The sequence below is a fragment of the Malurus melanocephalus genome, unplaced genomic scaffold (genome assembly GCF_030028575.1).
Source record: "Malurus melanocephalus ecotype Western Australia unplaced genomic scaffold, MMel_1.1 scaffold_20, whole genome shotgun sequence".
Taxonomy (NCBI): domain Eukaryota; kingdom Metazoa; phylum Chordata; class Aves; order Passeriformes; family Maluridae; genus Malurus; species Malurus melanocephalus.
The window spans coordinates 2,240,231-2,258,283 of NW_026623252.1; the positions used below are offsets into that span (position 1 = coordinate 2,240,231).

The 18,053-nt window shown below is 43.0% G+C and overlaps 1 protein-coding gene across 1 annotated transcript in view; it reads right to left on the reverse strand.

Moving 5' to 3' along the window:
• The window catches only part of ERBB4 (erb-b2 receptor tyrosine kinase 4), a 525,799-nt gene that overhangs the window by 226,561 nt on the left and 281,185 nt on the right, over positions 1–18,053 (reverse strand). The window contains exon 3 of the mRNA XM_057389869.1: positions 9,085–9,271. Within this exon, the coding sequence (XP_057245852.1) occupies positions 9,085–9,271 (187 nt within the window). The remainder of the gene's footprint in view (positions 1–9,084; positions 9,272–18,053) is intronic.

Consider the following 18,053-nt stretch of genomic DNA (forward strand, 5'->3'; position numbering starts at 1 on the left):
AAAAAAAAAAAAAAAAAAAAAAAAAAAAAAAAAAAAAAAAAAAAAAAAAAAAAAAAAAAAAAAAAAAAAAAAAAAAAAAAAAAAAAAAAAAAAAAAAAAAAAAAAAAGAAAAAAAAAACAAGGCAAAGGGGTTTCAGAGAAGACAGCCCCTAGAGCGATTTCCAAACATCAAAGAAAAAGGCCTCCAGCGTGTTCTCCTCATCTGATACCTTTGTTCCCCCACTCCATGCCTGCAGGCACGTTCCTAGCAATGCACAAAAGGCTCCTGCAGCCCCCGGACAGCTCCGTGTCCACACGCATTACCTTCCTCCAGCTCTGACACCCTCACGCTGGCACTACACACCACTCACAGCTCATTTTCTTTGGCTGAAGCCAGGTGGGCCTGACTGGGGAGTCTGGAGCTCCAGAGAACTCCAGCAGGGGTGAATCTGACCCCCCGGCTGCTCCTTCATCCTCGGTGCAGGTACGGTCCAGGTGAGCGCTGCTGCTCCGCCGTTCCTCGTGGGGCACCTCTTGGCTGTTTCCCACTCCCTCACCTCTMTTCACTCTGATTTCCTTTCTGCAGGGCTGTATTTCTGTTTTTCCCTTTCTATACTCTTTCTCTTTTCTCTTTCTATTTGCCCTCGAGRTTAGCTTTCCCAGTCTATCTCAGGCTTGCCTCGGCATCTTTGCAAAGGCGCAGGGCAGGTGCCTGCGTATTTTCCCTGCTTGCAGAGCACACTCATGCCCAGCTGCCCGAATTGGTGTCCTTGGATGCATCCCGGGCAGCACGTCCACTCCCCTGGGGCAGGGAGTGGGGAGTTGCGAGTCGGGTCACAAAAGGTCCATTGTGATTGTCAGTTAATTTGACAATTGTAATTGTCAGTTACTTTTATTTCCCCAGTCACAAAGAAGCTCCTGACAGCCAACTCCTTTCTCCCCATCAGAGCTGCTGTTATCTGTGAGCAAATTCGGGACTACCATGAATTTTCCTCACCCTGGATACCGCAGGCAAGACCTGTCAGTGCAGCACCACAGTAGGGTTCAGTCTGTTGGAGCTCTTTCACAGACTAACACCCAACACACCCTGGTGACAGCAGTGGCTCCCTTTCACATCCCCGAGGACAAAGCTTGTGTGATCAGACTCAGTTTCAGATAATCTCACAGTGACCTGCTGCTCACTGCTGGCGCTGCACTCTCACACATCTCCAGGCTGCTGCAGACCAACCCAAGCTGCAAATACCCTGCAGGGGCTTTGACGAGACTCATCCCCGTGCTGGGCAGGCTGAGACTTTGTGACAGTGCAGGAAACAGGCTCGTGTGCAGCCAAGGAACAAGCAGGCTGCACTGGAACCCTGCCTCTGTCAGCCTACGTGACACTCACTCAGTGCAGAGTGTTTGGGGGCTGCTCTGCCTCCCCTGTCTGCAGGGGCTTTCCTGGAGCTAAATGCAGCAAAGGAAAGTTTTTGGTTCATTGCCTCTCCAGTCCYTCCATATAGGGTTTCTAGGGAATTTCTCTCTGTAGCAAATGACACGAAAATAAACCGGCATGAAAATGTCCTCGGAATACCAACTACTTCCAACATGTAAACCTCAGGTTCTGACGCAACCTTCTTTGAACTCAGTGGAACTTCTTTCTTTTTTTTGCAATGAATGATGTTCTGAACCCAAACTCATTATTTCTATAGCTGGCAAGAAAAGCTAGAAAAAGCAGCTCACTTTGGACTTGAGTTTAAATGCAGGTCTGTAAGCATATGCCTGTGTGCAGGGGCAGGAAATGCCTCTGCTGAGCTCTAAGTTAAGGCACTGAATTGACACCTGATCATTGCTAGAATTTTATGCCATTTTGAGCCCTAGAAGCCAGCAGCTCCACAGGGCTGGAGGCTGGTYCCTCTGCCCCACCAATGGCTCGTAGCTCATGTCCCCACTGCAAATGGTGGCAATTGGACTGTCCTGCTCAGTAACTTGCCTTTGGCCAAGGAAGGGCTGATAGATTACATTACCCATGTAACACAAGACTTTAATTACTTTACAAAAGCACAAAATTCCTTGTCAGCTGTAGCCTGTCAGAAGGAAATGAGAAAATCAATGAATTCAGAAGACTGTAGAGAGAAAGGAGGAGAAAARGTAAAAAATAAAAAACTCCAAACCAAACATTGAAATCAAAGCTTTTTTCATTCATTTGAAGAAGATACACTACTGAAGCAGCAAGGATTTTAATGTCTAAAACACCTAGTCAAGACAGCCTAGGTTGGAGAGAGCAACCCAGCTGTTTCTTTCTTTCCCAAGCTGGTGGAAAGCTGGGATATCTATTTTGTCAGCAATGCTGTCACTATAAACTGTACGATCCTTTCCGACTGTTAATGCTTACTGCACTTTACTTAAGTTATAGTGCAGCCCAGCACAGATCTGTCTGCCAAAGTCAGATGTTTTAAAATGTCCCCCATTCCTTACCCGTGTGATTGAAATGGAAGGATTACTCTGTTCAGATGTTTAACTCCCTGCAAAGCGTGTGGACAGAGAAATCCCCCTGCTGCTGAAGCTCTTGAGACACAGAATCCAGGCAAAGCTACTCCATTACCACAAGGCTTCAGTAGTGCTGGATATATCTTGATTGACCACATTTCCAAAAAGCTAAAGGGTGTTTCACACCTCCAGAACATGGAGAATTTCTTGCTTCATAATTGAAAAATGCACAGATAGAGAGAACTACTGCAGAGAGGTGAAAGAGAGAAACTGCCAAGCAAAAACAGAATGAGTGGTGTTATTATTTTACATGGCATTATCAAGTAACAATGGCACCATACCTGGATGCATTTTTAGTGACATTTAAACTAACATTTGACAGTGTTAAGTTGAATCCCACATCACAGCAGATCCCCTCTGAACAGCACTTGCAATGACACCCTCAAAATTGGTCTAATTAAAGCAGGCATGCATTATTGGCTCTGTTGCAGAAGTGGTATKATTCACAAAATAAAGCAGCAGATATGGAAATTACTGCAGGGCTAGGAAGGATTTCCTCTATCTATTCTTAACTCAATGCTTTACCTGCAGACCTTTTTTACCCAGCAGCCACATAATTCAGGCTCTGAAAGCCCAGGAAAACATGCTTCTGTTTGCRGAGACCATAGTTAAGACAGGAATGATCTGCTGGGTTATTCAGCCCAAGCATAGAGCCCAAATGGTGTGGTCAACACTATTACCAAAGCCAGTGAGGCTGGATGCTAACTCAAGAATCCCTGGCCAGAGCTTGGGGTGCAGACATGCCTTGAGTCAGCTGTCATTAGTGGTATTAATCCTGGCAGAGCACCCTGAACACAGCCTCCTTAAAAGGGTTTAAATGTGCGTAAGGCACGAGTTAACTTATAAATTAAAGCATGAATTAAATTATCCACTGAAGGCAGTAAACGGCAATTTAAATTTCAGTTCATTACTAAGTCAATGCAAGTAAGCCAATTTACACCAGATAAGGATACGGCCTGGTTTGTCCTCCCCTTGATTTTAAGCCCTTTTTTGTTGCAGGATAGGCTGTGTGACATGAAGTTATCCTGCTGTAGGACACTACTGGCCCAAGTCAATAATTCTGTGTATTACTTTCAATAAGCTGATTTAGACAATTTGCAATAGATGTGATTCCTAGTTCATGTGAAATTTTTGGAGGGAAGGGGAATACCAGCAAACATGGGGGATCCTGAATTCCCAGTTAAAAACATTTAACAGTATATCATTATTCTGACAAGCTTTTTGCTTAAATCCTTGCCATAGTCATTACAAAMAAGGTTGCATATTTCTAACACTAGAGACATTTGAAAACAGTGAAATGCTCCAAAAAAAAGAAAACTGATAATAAATTGTTGATCAAGGGGTTGCAAAGAATGTCAGACATTAGCTATTCTATTTAGCATGACAGAAGCATATCCAAATCCCTCAGAGACACTGTGCAAATTTCTAGCCTTGCTGAAATTTAAAAACCAATGTCCCACCTTTGTTACTGAACAAAATAAASTCATGGATATAAATCTCACAAGGCTCAAAATCAGTATTTGTTTCTGGCCATATTAAACAGTTTTTTGCCTTGATAAGACCTGTGAACAGTTTTCTGCCAGCTGGAGGCAGTTGTTTCTCAGCCTGCAGGTCCCTTATCTGGGATTCCTCAGGGCCACATCTGCAGCCGAGGAGAGGCTGGAAGCGTTCCCAGGCATTGATGCCAAGTGGCASGGAGCAGCCCGAGCCCGTGCTCCCACTGCCACCAGGGATGTCTCTCCGGGCTCTCCCGGCTGTCAAATCACACCTGTGATGTCTGAGGAGAGCAGCAGCTGGAACGGGATGATTTTTTTTCCCGGGAAGAAGCCTAACGGGGAGAGAAGACAGACACGCTCTAGCAGGCACACTTGCATTTATGAGCCTGGGGCCRGCCACACGCCTCGTTCCTTCTCTCCACAGAGACAGGGTGAGCAAGGGGACCTGAGGGCTGCTCCTGTGCGTGTCCCTGGGGTCTGTGGCACCAGAGAATCCTCCACAGCCATTCTTCCCTTGGGAARGGAGGTGCTCCTCRCTTTTTTCCTAGCCACCAAGACGTGCTGGGGCAGCTCCAAGGACCGGGAAGAGGAGCACGCMTGGSCAGTCACRGAGCTGCTGCAGCTCCTCCTGCATCCTCCACAGCCATTCTTCCCTTGGGAAAGGAGGTGCTCCTCGCTTTTCTSCTAGCCACCAAGATGTGCTGGGATRCAAACACCTCTGCGGGCAGGGCAGCTCCAAGGATCGGGAAGAGGAGCACGCCTGGGCAGTCACGGAGCCGCTGCAGCTTCTCCTGCAGCAGCCCTGCACGCAAGGGGGCCGCAGGGATTTTCAAACCAATTCCTCACGCCTCCAYGTATCCTAGCAACACCTCGCCGAGGTTATAGATGCCATGCCTTGCCCACCTGTTGCATAGCCAGCCTGAGGCAAGTTACACATCGCTTTCCTGCCGGCTCATCCCGYGAATCCGCCACGGCGATTAAGGAGCGCAGGAATGTCACAAGCAGAGCGTGGGTGTCACACACGGGCACCCCTGCACACCAGCAACTCGCCACTGGCTCCTGCATGTGCTCCAAGGAAAGGTCTGGCTTTCGGATCAACGCAAGAAAAATCGGGTGGCCTTAATGCCTGTCACAAAAATGCCCAATGTGCCATCGCTCAGGTCCTGAGCACACATCCGAGCACGATTTCCAAAAGAATTTTAGGCCGAAAGAATGCACAGTGAAGAAAACTCAAATCCTCCCATGCCCTACCCTCCAACCAGACTGAGATGCAATATAATTACAGTAAACGAGCTTGTTAGGGAAAAAAAACAAAAAAAAACCTGCTTGAAAAGCAACCTTTTTAAAAGAGTAATGCCACTCCTTAACATTTGACACACCCTCTAACATTTTTAATTTTTGTGGGGGAAAAAATACTGAAAACATTATGGAAATAACCATCTAACATTAAAATTTTTCTTGGCAGAAGAATAAAAAAACCCAATTCCATCAGAATTTTTTAAAAATAAAATCAATTAGAAAAATCTGTTGAAGGGGAAATTTACAATTTTACAAAATTTTCTTTCTACACCTGTGAAGATGGTCCTTTCATTATGGTTCTCTCACTCATCAAATTAGATTTCCTTTATTTGGCTATCACTGATCAAATCSTTCAAGCTGCAATATCCATTTCTCACTTGAACCTCATTTATCTTATTTAATCATTTGTCTGCACTCCTGAAGAACAAACAAAAAATCCCTAAATATTTTGGTGTGGATTTAGGCGGGGTTTTTTTTTGTGTCACTGAACTTATCACCACTAAGTCCATTTCATTRTAATATATTCAAGGGATGCACAGGAGCCTGTCTCCAAGGCCAGTAGGGAAGATGAGGTTGTTGCTACTCAAAGATAAGTAATTTGCTGTAGATCTCTCCTCTTCATCTTCACAGAGGAAAATATGGGATACTTCCTAAATGGTTCTGGCACTTGTGAGTTATCCCTCTTTCCCCTCTCAGGCAGATAAACACTGAKGAAAAGCAACCATCAGGTTGAGCTCTCCAAGTGTGAGCACTGATGGTGCCCTTTCACAGGGTAAGCTGAGGGTGATTGGCAGAAGCTGGCACATCTCCTCCCTCAGCACCACTTACTCTGCTCGTCTCAGCCTGAAGAATACACCCAGGATGCCAAACCCTCCTTTTCACAGCAAGGCTACTTGGCAGCTGGATCTGCAGGCAGAGATGAGTCCAGCTGAGATGGCAGCAGCCACTTCATTAGTTCAGTGTCAGTTTGGTTTTGACACGTTTGTGGAACCATTGACTAAGTTTTCATAACAAGTGAGAAAAGGATTTTTATAGCTAAGATTTTTTGCAAGTGTCACATGAATTTTAGGACACAGTCCTGAGCTGAGCTGTACAAACAAAACTCCCTTGTGGTTTGACAGACATCACGAGTGAGAATTGGATCATGTTTTCTGTGCGAGATAAAACTTACTGCCTTCACAGCTGTCATTTCTGTATACTGCAAGGGAGGAAATTCAAGCATTTAAAGTTACATTTAAATATGAAAACTTGATAGACATATCTGGCAATAAAAACACAGCTGTTAACAACACACTGAAAATACTGCAGTGGTACAGCACAGGAGACTGAAACCCTGTGTYTGAGGAGAATCTGCAGGTGAGAGAAGCTTCCTCATTTATTTAATACAGGGAATGGGCTTATGTTTGTATGTTGCAAGGTGCTAGGCAGAAATACCCTCTGGAGTTGGTCACAGCCCTGCACAAATAAGAACAGAACTTCCCAAACTTCTGTGAGCAAGACACAATCCCTGGAATGACAATTCTTGAGAAGCAAGACAAGAGGCTGTTATATTTTACTCAGGTGGAAGAGATGCACGATTCAAAGCCAGTCTCTTGAAATCTGCAGTGGATTTGAAGAATGCRAGCTTGTGGGGGCTGCTGCTCCTTCAGTTCAGCAGCTCACTGGTGGTTTCTGGGGTAARCCTGAAGAATAGGTTCAGATACAGCTGATCCACCACAGCCTGGCAACATCACCAGCTCCCACATCCACCAGCCATTTTTATGCAGCTACTAGTGCTAGGGATGTGCCAGGAAAATTAATGAAGTATGAACATGAGAAGCAGGTTGTGGGTTAAAACAGCCAGGTGTGTCTTAACCAGTGCACARAATGGTCAGAGAACAGCTGCTGCAGAGACTCAGGAGGCCCTGGCACATTATCTAGAAAACACTGAGYATCTTCAAGCACATGCTGGCTCACATTCAGCACCCAGAAGCTATTTTAAGTGCTCCGTGGAGACAAGCTGGTGTTATTAGGGCACTTTTCTTCCAGGAGACAACAATTCATTTTGAGTAAAATAATCCCATCAGAGGCCTTTGTAAACACCTAAATCGGAAGAAGTGTCTGTGATGATCTCATGATGGGAGAGATTCACAGGCAGGTTTTCTTATGACACTTAAAATGAAACTCCTTGCTGGGCAGTTTTGGTGCTGTGTCTGTCACATCACAGCAGCTTCCAGAGGGCATCTCTGGAGTCTGAGGAATTGCCAGTTGGCACAAGAAAGCTGGTTCAAGAAGAAGATTTGARCAGAAGCCTACAAGATAAGTTTTTTTACCTTACTGGGCAGCAAAGCCATGGCTAAACGAGCACAAAGAGCACAACTCTTGCCTACTGGCAGAACCATCTCAGACCCAAGAGGAATGACTTCCTTTTTTTCTGGTCTTGGCTTCTCCTCACCTCTCTGCCTCAGTTTCACCCAGTCTAGTGTCTAAAAAGCATTTTGAGGCTCAAAGACCAGAAAATGTATACAAAATGAAAGTGTTGTCACCTGATGCTGTAGCTCTGTATGATGTGAAGGCATAGACAGTCACAATGGACTCCCCATATCAGAAATGTGGGAAGAAATATGGGAACAAAARAGGAGGAAATTGGATTATGACCATGACAGAGTGAAGAGCAGTAGATGGTAGGGATTTAGAGACCTTTGGGAAGCACTCTGATAGTGGCATGATGGTCTCAGTRAACAAAATTGTCAAAAATACGACCAGAGGAAAGAGCCTAATCAGAGTCATCCAAAACTGGTTTATTTGGTAAAATATTTCARGCCTTCTTTTCCCTCCTGTTTTGGAAAGCCTTGCTGTACAGTCTGGTGAGGCTGAACAGGGAACTGTAAGCTCTCATGTGCCAGTCAGAATACTGAGAGACAAAAAAAGCAGAGAGGGAAGGGTGCCTAAATATAGTTCAGAGGGCTCCCACCTCTCCATACTCAAGTTCAATCTCCACAGCCAACTCAGATCAGAGATTTTCAGTCAGCTTTCAACGACTAGCAGATATAAGGCCACTTCAAAACCACCAGTTTTAAGGTAGAAATTATCATAGCTGATGAGGAACCAGGTAAAAATAAAATACTTCCAGTGAGCTCTCTAAAAAGAGCCACTGCCTGCTCTTTATTAAGGTTTAGTCCACTGTTATTTAGCAAGTTTTAATCTCACAAACCACTGACTCTGAATCTTTAGATGAAGGGAATGAAGTGTTGATCTACCCCACAGCATGATCTTGCCCTAAATTTACAGGTGAACATAAAGCCATGGACTTTGCTTACATTTTTTGCTCAAAAAATTAAGCTCTTTTCTCACTATATATAATGCACTATTTTCTAAKAGAAAAGGGAGATCTAAAATTAAATAAACCAAAGACACAGAGGCACAGGGGGGATGCTAAAGTTAAGGTAACTAGGTAGAAAATAGCCATCACCTGAATCAACACATGTGCAATAATCAAGGATCACAAGGAAATCAACATGTGCATGATGTCAACACAGAGAAATAAGTTCATATACTCTTTCAGCAACTATATTTGTTTCAAATATGCTCTTGCCATGATGCTTATGTACAGCCTTTGATCAGTATGGAGAGAAGTACTTTTGTGAACCAAAAAAAGAATGAAGTGCCAACAACAACACAATTGCCAGGCTCTTGTGGTTCCTCAGTCTCCTGCAAATCCAAGTGACTAAGGGTATTGAGGAAATACTCAACAAGCTTATTTTTTTATTGCAGCTAACACAGCACATYTCCAAGTTTCACTTACCTGTCAGGTTCCTCAAGCCAAGTTCCCTGAGTCCAAAGTTCCCATCCTTCCTGTAGTTAAGGAATATGGCCAGAGCATATCGCTCCTCGTAGAGCTTGGTCCCACGAACGATGCGCAGGTTCTCCAGGGGCAGGTATTCAAACTGGTTCAGAGCCACCAACACATAGCCCGTGACTTCTCGGATAGACTGAAAGGCASAAATGAAACAAACACATCAGACATGGCCCATTTTTAGCTTTTATGAACTTTTTAGTTGTCCTGAGCTTCCCAGACAGTGCATGCTTTAGGACAAGATGCTGCTACCCAAAGCAAAAAAAAAAACCCCAAACCACCTCTGGAAAATTAATTCTGTTTCAACTTAATAATTTCACRCACATTCTTGTTTTAATTTTAGTAACTTTGCTGGAAACAGTTGTTTAAAAGGTATAAAATAAAGAGGTAGCCATTTTTCTCAGTTTATTAAAACTTGAACAGAAATTCACTGTAAGGTATTAAGGATTCACAAAAGKATGATTTTGCACAACTCAAAGCAGAGAGCAGGTCAAAGGCCTCTGCAGTACATGAGCAGAATCCACTGGGGCAATGCCACTGTTCAGATGAGATTGTCTGTCTGCAAGTAAGTGTATGTTGTACAGCAAATTTCAGGCTGGGACTGAAGGGACACAGCACAGAAAACACCTCTGGAAGAGCTCACCATCAAACAGGAACAGATGGGAGACGGGGGGACGGTTTGGAAGAGGACATAAAGACAAGGCACATATGTATTAAATACATTTTTTGTATTTTCAAGTGGAACTGATCACTGAACATTTGCAAAGATTCAGCTCCAAGTTTCATCTGGAACTGCTGGAACCATCCATGCCCATTTATCCCAGTCTTCAATGAAAGCTATCCAGACCTTTAGCAAAATGATTGCTGTGCCCTTGAGTTGGCTGAAATCTTTGTTGGCTTTAGATGAACTGCTCAATAACCCTCCTACTCATACTCAGGAATTGATTGCCTGGGCTGGAAAGAGAAAAAAACMCCCCAAAACCCAATAACTAGAAATAGTTTTTCAAAGTCCAAAAGATTAACAGAACTAAGATACTGTCAGGAAAAAATATACAGAACACCCAAGACCGGAGAAATTTGTTCCCTTTAAAAAGAAAGCTCATTCTAAGGAATTGAAAGAAAGGGCCTAGAAATATGCAAATGCCTTTGAAAAATGTCATTTCATCACTCACCAAGAGTCCACCACCCTCAGCAGGACTTGACACAGGCTGAGGGGTGCTCCTGGCCAGATTTTGGAAACAGGATGTCCGTGTACGAATGGGTCTCTTGAGTYGGTTTTTCAAAGCTCACCCAAACCCATGCCTGCAACCACTGTCCAGACGTGTGTTTGTCTGTATGCGCATATTTAGTGGACAGAAATTGATACCACTACTTGTGTGCTTAAGTGGCTGCACGCACTTTTTCCTTCCCTTTGGCAAAGTCAATACCTTAAACAAAACACTGAAAGAAAAATTCTGCTCTGAGTAACGTTCCTAGACTATAAGCAACATGACGGGGACTCCAGTCGATACTGTAATAAAAACAACCCGACAAGCAACAGCAGGCAGAGAATTCAATGTGTCGTGTATGTATCATTAATAAAGAAAGGCAACAATGGATTTGCAGCACCAAGGACAGGATTCTGCTCTGCTGCTTCAGCGCTTTGCCACGGTTTCACATTTAAGTCTGCGTGAGCCTTTTAATTAGGCTTATAAAAGCCTGCAAGATTATTAACTCATGTGGCAGTGTACATAAGGAATGATTTCTAGGCCACAAAATCTAGGTTCTAGCTGTCCTTCTGAAGTCAAACATTTGTACTCAGCTGAAGCTGCTRGAAAAGCTCTGGAACTATTTCCAGACTTGCCTGGCATCTAAACAAAGCCCAGTGTCCTGGCAGGACTCTGATGAGAGCCCTGTGAGTTGGGGTAGGTTGAGAAGTACAGTTCAGAAGCTCAATATTAAATGTAGAGCTGCATTATACCCTGGGACTCTGATTCCACTATAATCAGAAGCTTTCTAGCTCTTTCATGATAGCTCTTTGCCTTCAGACGTTTCAGCTTAGCCAGTCTCATCAGGAATTTGCTTTTCATCATATGCAAAAATTTCTTTAAACTGGCTTTTTTAGCCTCTCCTCAGAATTCAGGAAATACTTAAATTACACTCACGACTTCAATTTCTCCACTGATATTCTAGGGATACTGTGATTGCTCTAATTAATTTAAATGGATGTTTAACTTGGAATTGAGTGGAAAAAATTAAAAGCAGTTCCAAAATTGCATCTGAATGGGTCCTCCCTGCCAATTGTCACTTATAACCACATTTTTATTTTTAGGGTATTTCTTACTGCCAAACTGCAATTCCACCTGAAAGGGCTGCAGTACAGCACAGTACTGAAATCACACACACACACACACAGAGCAGCAAATCTTCATTCTGAACTTGGAAAAAAAAAAAAAGCCAAAAAAACTCCCCCGAAACAAAACAAACAAAAAAAAAGCAACCCAGCAGAGAAAATGACAAAGTTTTGTTGCTGATAATTGTGAACTGCCTCAGAAGCACTGCACTTGGTCTGTTTGGCTTCACCAACTGAAATGACTAATTATGGCAAGCGTTTTGACAAACCAGAGGGTTCTTTGTGGTCCCATGGCTTCCACCATATTGCAACACACATTTATTTGCTGGAGACATTGCCATGTTCATGCTTGCAAAACAAAATTATGAAAATAAACCAAAGGGTTTCTAATTTCCTAGGAAACAACCACTTGGCCAACCAAATCTAGTACTCTGCTATATTAAGTCAGGGTTTCATTTTGGTCCTAAATTCAAATAGGAATGAAAAATGCAGAATGATGGCCTGCTTTGACCGTCCAACTTGAAAAAATGTACTGGAAGTGCAGAAGGCATCTCAGATTTCAGCCACTCCCAGCCACCACTGTCACTTTGCCARGCCCTTCAAATTTTAACATGATTCTCAGTGCAGATGGACACCTGCCCACTTGGAGCTCATCCCCAGTCCTGCTGGAGTCACTGCAAAGATGCCTGTTGGCTTCCATGCTGACTCACAAATCCCWGTGCCAGATGGGAGCAGGGAGCCAGATCTCCTCCCCTGCACCTCGWGCCAAGGTCAGGCACAATTTAAATCTCTCATCCTTTGAATTCAAGGCTGGCTGCTTTCCTGGGCAGGTATCCTGGACTCAGGTATCCTAATGCTCCTTTTGAGCAGCTTTGTTCCAGCTTCCATCTGTGTTCCAAGAAAGTGGAGTGACTCACAGCACTGACTGCCATCCCCCAGCCTGCTTCTCCTGCTAGGGCTGCAGGCACTTGCAAAAACACATTTCCCACGAGTCTGTCCCTCAGGAAAGAGGAAAAGGAGACTGAGCCTGWAGAGCATCAGCCTCTGGATAAGGACAAGCTTCCAGCAGAAGCAAAAGAAGTGTTGGGGCAGGGGRGAAAGTATTAATCCCTGATACATCCAATGGCTCGCGAGCTGCTTAAAAAATGCACCAAACCACAGGGTTCTGATATATTTACCAGGAAAAAAAAGCTCTTTATCTCCATTTTCAGATAGGAGATGAGCACTTGTGCTCCACAGTTTGCTGTCCCTGTGTCCAGCACTATTCAGTACCCCAGGAACAGCCACGTCAGTCTGTAAACCAGTCTCCCAATAGACCCTATGAGCCCCAACATAGCTAGTTTTTTTGGTTTTTAAACATAAAAGCAGCTACCCTCAGATGAGAAAAAAGTCAGTGAAGGTGCTGCCCTCCCCAAGGGACCGCCTCAAGACRAGCAGCCTTGAAGAGGGTGAGGAAGAAACTCAAAATGACATCAAAAGCAGAAGAGTTCTTTTTGGAGGTTCTTTTTCAGGTGGTGAACAGTAAAAACGAGCTGTAGACAGCCCATTCCCTTAATTACAACTAAYATTAGCTGAGCACAGATGAAGCACTTGAAGCTCCCAAAAGCAAAACCAGAATTATCCTGTCAGCTGGGAGTAAATGGGAGTAAAATCGCTCCCTGCCAYCTTAAATTGTCCTTTGGTTCGAATCAAGTGAATCAGAGTGAAGCGGAGCAAAATAACAGCGCAAACTTCATCATTCCGCCCAGAACAACAGATCAATGAACGATTAGGGGAGCTGATGTTTCTCATAAACACTACCAAGGCTTCTAAACATCCATCAGGAAGGCTGGGCTGTGGCAGAGACACCGAAGAGAACTCTGCTGTGGGGTTTATTTCAGATGCAGACACATCTACCCAGTTGCTGAACSTGATCTGGCAAAGCCCCTGCTGCCTCAGCTGACCAGAGCATGGTCTCAGAGCAACAAAAACCTGACACAGGAGTCAGCTCACACTTGTGGCACCACTGACAATTAATTACTTTTTAGGGTGTTTTTCCCCTTTTCGATAAAAGCTAAGAACATTTTGACCTACTTCAATCGCACTTGAAAGGACAAATAAACACAAGCACAGGAGATGAGGATCATCTGCAGAACAAGTGTGTTTAATTAAAAACAAACATTTAAAAAAGGAAGCACTTTTCACATCCTGAGTGGACTTGAACAGAGTATTTCACATTTTGCTTTTTATCAATTATTTATTATTGATTTTTATCAATGCATTTGTATCTGGKGAGAACTGCCCAACATGCAACTGGCCAAATATTGAGAAAAAAAAATTATCGTGAGAAAAATTCCCACAATACAGCMAAGTCAGCACCTGCCTAACTTTAAATAAGTTCACAAATTCAGTCAGGCATGTTTGTGAGCATGCTGGCAACCATCAATTAATTTTCATTATTTATTCACTCAYACATTTTCACCATGAAATGCAACACACCCATCACTGTCACAATTAAAAAAATTAATGTTTACTGAATAACCATACAGGAGTCTGTAAGCAGCTACATCACTTGAAATTCTAACTCTGAGAGAAACAGTAACAACCAAAACGTGGAAACAGCAATATAAGGAGCTTGATTAGCTGTTCCATGCATTGCTCAGTGAGGGTTATGAATTTCTAATGACACAAGAAGCTGAGATTTTTGAAGGAGTGAAAGTATTTTAAGGGATCCAGCCTTTGCCAGTTTCTCTCAAAGCCCCACCCATACCATGAGAAATTTGTGACATAATACACCGACATTTTTCCTGAGACAAAACCCCGTTTAGAGACCATGTCAGAGCTAACATGGCACACACATGAGGAGTTTTGTCCCACTGCAAACTCATGTCTTGTCTCCTTCCATGCTGGGCATCCTTTAGTTAAGTCAACACTTGTGAAATTGTGATGTTAAACCCTCCTGAGCACCAGTGGTTTTCCAGTTTCTCTGTACAAGCTTCAGTAAAAATCCCTTCAGTTTGAGCACACTGGTCAATACCAGAACACAGCCTGTAGAAAACATTTTCTAGTGCCTGGTCAGAARCAGTGTGTCCTAACTAGCTGCCTTGGCAGCTGCTGAAAAAATATTGTCCAAAGCACTAAAGTTGCAGTTTTTATTCAAATTGGTTGCCAAAGAAAGAGGAACTTCTGTTAGTCTTTCAGTYTGCACTAAGATGTATTAAAGGAARGGCTTGGATTTAATTTTGTTAAGAGCTGTACCTGAGGAGCCCTGCATGGGAATGTGGTGCAGAATCGAACTGTGATTCAGTTATTTATAACAGCTGGTAGGAACCTGAACTCACACTCTTGTCCTCACACACATCTGGTTGTCTTTAGCAATAAGCTTACAAAACATCCTGAGCAGCAGATCATGAACTGAACAGAGCACTCGGTTCCCCCAGCTCTAAAGCAGCAGTCAGTCAGATGCATCTTTTGTTAAGGCCATTGGAAATTTGTAAGGATTTTGCTACATAATTTATAGAACCTGCCTTGGGGGTTGTTGAACTAAAGCTCTKTTTTCTGAATTGCTGGTCTTTACACATCATTATTCCAAGAGTGGGGCTTTTCACACATTAAAATAGGAAGATTAGCTGTGCAGTTATTTATTTACTGAGCTTGATGTACTAAACACACTGTTGCTTTTATGAGGTAAGTTTTGGCTGTGTCTGAGCTAATACACATCACAGTAGGGTCTAAGGAGGTCTTGGAGGAAATACAAATGCCAGTCTAGAAAACTTTAAACTGCAGAACAATGTCCAAATCTGGCATTTGGAAAGAACAAATGGATGGACAAAAACACGGGGAGCCTTGGAAATGTGTATCTTGACTTATTTTGAGAARTACTGCTGAGTAAACAATCTGGGACATGAAAAACAAAGTAATAATGAAATAATAAGGGAATGGGAACATTAAATAGAAATAAGTAAATAATAGAACCAAAAATCCCAATGCTTCTGCTTTCAATTTTTGAAATACAATTTYTAAKGWCATACCCAAGTMTTCTGCCTCCTGAYTRAGTTCGACTTAAGCTCAGGTGTCASCTTGYCYCAWGTGCYTCTGCCCAATTTTCAATTAAAWGTATCTTCTAAACAGAGGAACTGAGCAGGCTTACATCAGTATCTGAGAGTCYTCCCAATATTTCCAATCTAAACCAYAATTCCTCTGTTTATGTMACTACTTAGAAGTGCCCTAGAAGTGTCTGCTAAAAACTCTGAGGTGCCCAGGCTGGCTGAGCGCACACAGGAAATGCCAAAGGGTTTATGCTGAGTAACATTATGACCTAGACAAAGTCTGCACTCTSTGATGACCCCATCTTCACAGCTAACCTATGTCCATCCTGAGGAACGCTMTGGAACAGTCAGTAAGAATTTTGACACCACATTGTGATGAAAATAATTGTAATACCTGATTTGCTTTCAATGTATTTGCAGCGTGGTTTCCAGGAGAGTTTATTGTATCATCTCCCCAGAGAAACCTTAGTCCTAAATGAGATTGAAATGACTCCAGTGAGAGCATTATGCTGTTACAAAATGCTTTACCACTCGGGCTGTTCAGTAGTGGCAGCATTTTGCAGACACTCGAAGCACATCAGTTTATAGCTGCCCAGTTACAGAATTTCCAGCAGCACAGATTGATGYCTTTTGCTTTCTCCACTTTTGGGAGCTTCAATCAAGTAAATCATAGGCTCTTTCCAGGCAACATAAAATTGCACAAACTGCTACTTCATAAACTAAATAATATCAACACTCTGGAAGGATTTTAGGAAAGTAATAACCATGTGCCAAGACATCCCTTTTTATCAATTTCCCTCAGAGTCACAGCCTGCGAGAAGCTATGAATGCATTTGAGGATCTCGGGACACTTTCACTGGGAAAGCCAACAYGAGGGCTGTTTTGTCAAAGATTCATGGTCACATTTGCACTGCACAGCCACAGGTATCCTGAGATGTCAGCAGGTTGAACCAAGGTGATGCATTTATTTTGGCAGAACAAAATGTCCTGTACCAAAGAGGAAAGGAGCATTCAGTTCCTCACTGTCCCTATTTGTGAGAAATCTTCTCTCACATTTTTGCTCATGTCTAAGCTGAACTTAGTCTTGCTTACTTGGTCCTCTGGTGCATGGGACTGGTTGGAGCACCTCAGAGAGCCCATCCATCCATTCCCAAGTTTTCCCAAGGAAAGAGAATGGAAGAAAGGGAGGAGGAGGAGCAGCAGCATGGCTGCTCACAATCTCTCAATGGCTCAGAAGCACTCCTGGCTTCTCCAGCTTAACCTGAGACAACACGTGGATGAAGAGGGGACAAAAGGCAGAGGTGAAATAGGATGCCTTYCCCCCAATGGGTATGAAAGGTCAAGAGTCTGATCAGAACCAATGCACCCATGACAAATGCAGTGCAGGCTCTCACAGGGTGTCCAGAATTACACCCCATAGTAAGCAAGCTGCCTGCRAAGATCCTAGGAATGTTTTGTGGTCATTTAACAGAACAAGGGAGCATTATTTGTTCATTCTGTATATGGTTGGTGACAGGCTTTGTCCATCAGGCACTGTGATTGYTTTTCTCCTACTACAGAGCCAGGCTAGTTGGTATGAATTACAGGAAAATCTATAGTTAGACAGATAAATTAAATTCATTTATTAAAATTTCTTCAGTATCCACTGTAGAAGCTCTGGGAGCCCTTGGCTGGCATGATTCCCACTCCTTGGAATGATGCAGAATGAATTAAACATCCCAGAGATCCGGTACAGAGGTGGAGCAGAACAACAGGACATTTCTATTTTTGCCATTCAAACTGCAGGTGAAGGTGTCAAGCAACCCCAGAAAGCAAGAGGCTGTTTCTATTTCTGGACACAGGAACTGACTACACAGTCAGACTACATAGTGAAAACGCGTTAACCTTGCCAAATTCCAGCTCAACATTCTCAGTCTGTGTTTTCCCAAAAAGCAAATAGCTGGCTGTCCAATCCTGGAAAAGCAGCTTGCTTATTTYTGCAGAGCTTTGCTTTCCTCTCCCAAGAAAATAGTATCTTAAAAACACACTTTCAGTTTATTTCATATGAGCAACATCCTCTCTTTAATGAGTATTTTAAAGGCATTTCCTGGGTGGAACTGATTTTATATTTGCACTCTAGGACATTTTTGCACACAGAAATTAGTGAGTATTGGAGTCGTTAACTGTTTGKCTGGTTTCACTGAAGAGGAGAATCTTCATCCAGATATTGGATTTTAGTGACTTTTATTTCTAGCTGTGCATGCATAAATACAACATCTGAGCTCAACAACACACCTACCTATTCAAACTATTTCAGCTTTTGTAACTSTAATCTCTTCAAGAATAGAAACCCTGGAGAGATTAATTAATTGCCAGCTTTTGATTAGGTTTATTTCCATTTAGATAAAAAGTGAAGAGGCTTCTTGTTTCTAAAGCTGTGTTTTTGTTTTGTTTATCTGGAGGCAGGAGAATTACTTTGTTACTCAGGCTTTAATAGATTGTTAAAATCTCCTTCAAGGATAGATCTGTAATTTATAAGATGTGAGCAATTAGTAAAYGATCTGATTGTCAGATCCAGA